At 40.4% G+C, this 4553-nt stretch overlaps 1 protein-coding gene across 1 annotated transcript in view; it reads right to left on the reverse strand.

Annotated features, from left to right (window-relative positions):
* LOC104957497 (aldehyde dehydrogenase family 9 member A1) overlaps positions 1 to 4553 on the reverse strand; it is a 13519-nt gene that overhangs the window by 3392 nt on the left and 5574 nt on the right. The window contains exons 3-5 of the mRNA XM_010785134.1: positions 1875 to 2004; positions 1657 to 1791; positions 980 to 1176 (exon numbers count right to left, since the gene is read on the reverse strand). Of these exons, the coding sequence (XP_010783436.1) occupies positions 980 to 1176; positions 1657 to 1791; positions 1875 to 2004 (462 nt within the window). The remainder of the gene's footprint in view (positions 1 to 979; positions 1177 to 1656; positions 1792 to 1874; positions 2005 to 4553) is intronic.

Raw genomic sequence — 4553 nt, forward strand, 5'->3', positions numbered from 1 at the left:
AAATCGGCGGCGGACCCACACAAAGTTGCTATCAGAAACAATGCCTGACATGTTTTGGACGTAATCTCGTCTTTGTTTACATTAGCAAGCGTCGCTAACACTCAGAGCTAACCTTTACTGGAGAGCACTTGTGTTTAAAAAGCAGGAAATAAAAAAAAGAACTCACCTTGTGATAAACCCGCAAGAGAAAAAGCATTTGAGCTCCATACTGTTTCAGAAAATGTAATCTTTGATGTGGTTTAGAACAGGATGGCGTTTTATCACAGCATAATTTAACTTTATCTCCGGTAGAATTCCGATCAGGCATTAGCTCCGCCTCGTCTTTTTATTTTTTTAAAGCTAAGGACCCAAAATCCGCATTTCTCTAACAGGGCTGCAAAAGAGGTGTTTGAGCAGTATGAGGCATGGCTACAATGGGTGATCTGTTTGGTATTTTAAGCAAAAAACTTCACAGACATGTTTTTTATAGGTATGGCCCTACAATATATGTTTCCAATATAGCATAATAGGTCCACTTTAATTTACATCAGAATTAGAAATTCTTTTTTTTTTTAATAATAATTTTTTTTTTCTTTTTTTTTTATAATCGGACACAGGGTTCGGTCCGGATTGATTTGCAGTTCGGTCGGGAGTTTGAGAAGCCCTGATGTACAATATGTTGGAGCGCTAGCCAATAGAAATACGAGTGTTACATAGTGATGTCAATATGTTACAGAAGTAAACAAAGGAGTCCAATGGAGGCATTTCAGGCGTGTGGGAGTGTGTAGGAGAGAAACTCTCTCCGGAGGGAACAGACCATTTACATGTACAAAAATCTATACAACACACTACAGGAGAGGGAAGACAGCATAATAGTGCCTCTTTAAATAGGATAGTTTATTTCAGGTGTGATCCTCCTGGCTTGTATGACACTCTTACTCTTCAGTCAAATTAATAGGACATCATCTTAATAATCACAGCACTGTATTGTTCTCTGTACCTTCTTGCCTGTTGGCACACTGCCAGTGAACGACACCTTGGCGACGCCGGGGTGATGGCAGAGCAAGGAGCCGGTGTCTGGTCCGCCCTGTACCACACAGAAGAGCCCTTCAGGAACGCCCGCCTCTTTGTAAATCTCAGCCAAGAGGACCGCAGTCACAGGAGTCATTGGAGAGGGCTTAAACACCATGGCATTACCTGAACACAAGAGCATTTTAACACTGTAAGATATGGTTAACATAGCTGTTTCTGTTCAACGGAAACAAGATTCAAGATTCAAAGTAAGGCCTTTGAATCCATTGCCATATGCACAGTAGCTACAGTGTGGTTATGGTAATGACAAATCTTAAGTCCCAGCCTCCTCCAACAATGCAAAATAATATATATAGGACATAAAGCAATAAATAAAACAGGGTCAAATATAATAGTGCACATTGAGGTTGCAAGAACAATGTGCAAGTAATGGAGCTGAAGTAAACTATATAAATATTAATATAATACAATAGGGTCAATAGGGTTGCATAGAATGTTGTTAGTAACCAAATAAATGCAGGAGTCTTTATACATGTAAATAGAATAAGAGAGAAACATATTGCTGGACCTTCAGGCTGTGATGATTATAAGTCTACATATATAAGTCTTATAACATTGTGGTCACACACACGGTCACATACTCACCACATGCCAGAGCAGGAGCGGACTTCCATGCTGCGATCTGGAAGGGGTAATTAAAGGCTCCGATTCCCACACACACACCGAGGGCCTCCCTCCTGGTATAGGCGAACGCTCCACCAGGAAGCTGGACGTGTTGGCCTTCAATGAGTCAAACACCACATTAAACACAACACTACCCCTTTGGAACTTTTAGAAAATCAAACTTGTGTTACTGCACCCACCTGCAAGAGTAGCAGCCATGCCAGCATAGTACTCGATGCACTGCCAGGCAATGTCAATATCCACCACAGCCTCAGTGATGGACTTCCCATTGTTGATCACTTCCAGTTTTGCAATCTTATCCCTTTTTTCCTATCGTGATTGGAAGGATAGAAAACAAATTGTTAACAAAACAAAACCATTTGATCAGTTTAGTGTTAATAAATGTATATAGGCTTAAAAGGGGGAGTTCAGGTTGTTTGAAGATGGGTTGTATGAGGATCAGTGTGAAACCTGCACTATATGACGGTTCGCACACACCCAGCCTGAGGGCAGTATTTCAGAGAACACAGATAGGGATAACATCATAGAGGCTAACGGGTTAGTTTGTTTGTTTTGGTCAAAGCTTCCTAAGTAAATATGCTTTTACAAAAGTAAAAAAAAAGATTAAAACAAGAGGCAAACAATGGCAAAAAATATTAAACTTTTACTTAGACTGTCTTTCTTTCTTTCTTGGAAGGCAAATGTTAAAGGATTGAAAATTGATAAAGCCCCATTGTATTGTTTAATGTATTGGTGGCATCTTCCACCCAGCATGCCAATAGAGCAATGGGATTTCGCCATTGGATTTCCATATATGGCAGCAAATAAGCTTTGTGGCTAACACAGATTTATGATACCAACACGTTTTGTTCAACAGGATAATCTCCACATATTACCACCACTTTGTGATTTTTAAAGCGTAAATGCAATCGCCTTAAAGGTCACCTATTATGCAAAATCCACTTGTCATGTCTTTTATAAACATGTGACCCCTCTGTGGAAAGACATTCTGAAAGTTTCAGGAAAAAAGATTCTCTCTCTTTTTGTCCTGATCCATTTATATAAAAACCTGTCTGAAAATGAGCTGATCAGATTTTGGCCACTTTATGATGTCATAACGATGTTTTGTCTTGTGTAAACATTAGCCAATCAGCAACCAAGATAAACCCCCCCCCTTATCACCTGAATCTCCTCCTAGAGCACCATTTTGTTCTTTGTAACCAAATGTCTCTCAGAGGGGCGTGGGGAGGGGCTCCTTATTTTCATTAGGGTGCATTCACACCTAATAGTCCGCTCTCTGGTGCGCACCAGACCACAGTTTGTTACATTGTTTCATTTTTCAGAAGGTTCGGTTTGCGTTCACACGGGCAAAACTCAAACGAACTATAAACTTTAAACACAAGTCATGTGCTCAGAAATGCTGTTCAACCATTGGTCAGACATTAAGGGGCTGAAAACGCAAATCCCGGCAATTTCTAGCGGAGCCTCCGCCATGGAGCATCGGCACTTTCGGCAGGTTATTCTCATGCTGCTGTTAATCTAGAGATCAACAGACACTAGCGGCCCGCGCATATGATTATATAATCAGACAACGTCCGTTAAAAAACATTATTATAAAAGAGAGACGTTCTGCATTAAGGAGGGGCGTTTCACCGACGACAGGTGTTCTTACTTTTATGTAGCTGACGGAGNAAAAAACATTATTACATGGCTTTGTTGAATACTCGATTCTGATTGGTCAATTCAGAACACGTGACACGTTGTTAATCCAGAACAGACAGACCGCTGTCAAGGATTTATTGACCGTTGTTAAGGAGGCTCACATGTGCAGAAAGAAGTCCGTTCGATTTAACTGTATACAGTTTGGCTGAAAAGCAAAGTGCATGCAGTTTGCTTTTCTAACTGACAAGACAAGAGCGACAAGAAAACAGCGGAGAAGTAACGGGCAGAAATCCTCCTTTTTACGCAGGGGTCCAGACATAGACATCAGATCGCGAAACATATTCAGTTGCCAGTTACTTTGGCATTAGGGCAGGGATATCTAGATACTTTCCAAGGTTTGACATAATTAATTGTGCTAATTTAAAGCAAGCAACGATGTTTTCAAATCTGTAATCAAAAAGCCGCACGCTATCGAAGTAGTTCCTGCCGTTGCTACGTTAGTTCAAACAGTAACAACGGACTAGTTTTCTCAGCGGATGCATGTCAATTTAAATCAATACATACAACTATTTAATTTTTTAAATCAATAAAATCATTTTCGAAATCCATAAAAGCATTTAAGTTAATTTTGGGAGTCATGTTTGTTGAGAATGTGGCCATGTAATAAGCGGGATAATGTGCAGCGACTTGGTCATTATGGTAAGGTGACCAGATTTTCAAAATTAAAACCGGGGACATTTTGAGTTTTGCGGTCAATATATCATTAACATATCCACTTTTCTTCACTGTTAAAGAAAAAAGGGGGACAATTCTGTCCAACCGTTCAAATGTTCGAATTACATTGAACCAGAATTGTCCCCCTTTTTTCTTTAACAGTGAAGAAAAGTGGATATGTTAATGATATATTGACCGCAAAACTCAAAATGTCCCCGGTTTTAATTTTGAAANCTGAGCCAAGCAGTAAACTTACAGGGACTCAATAACTTCGGTTAGGTCAATTAGTAGGTCTGAGAAATTTCCCGGAATAAATTATCAGCTCCTCCCGACTCTTACACCTCAGAACAGGTGTTATAGAGGGATCTGAGAGTGCGTTCACACCAGCCTTGTATAGTCCGGTTGAATCGAACCCTGGTGCGTTTAGCCGCTTGGTGCGGTTCATTTGGGTCGGTGTGAACACAGTCCGAGACCTCTGAAGTGAACTAAACAACCGGACTCTG

Source organism: Notothenia coriiceps, unplaced genomic scaffold (genome assembly GCF_000735185.1).
Source record: "Notothenia coriiceps isolate Sejong01 unplaced genomic scaffold, NC01 NC01_scaffold00027174, whole genome shotgun sequence".
Taxonomy (NCBI): domain Eukaryota; kingdom Metazoa; phylum Chordata; class Actinopteri; order Perciformes; family Nototheniidae; genus Notothenia; species Notothenia coriiceps.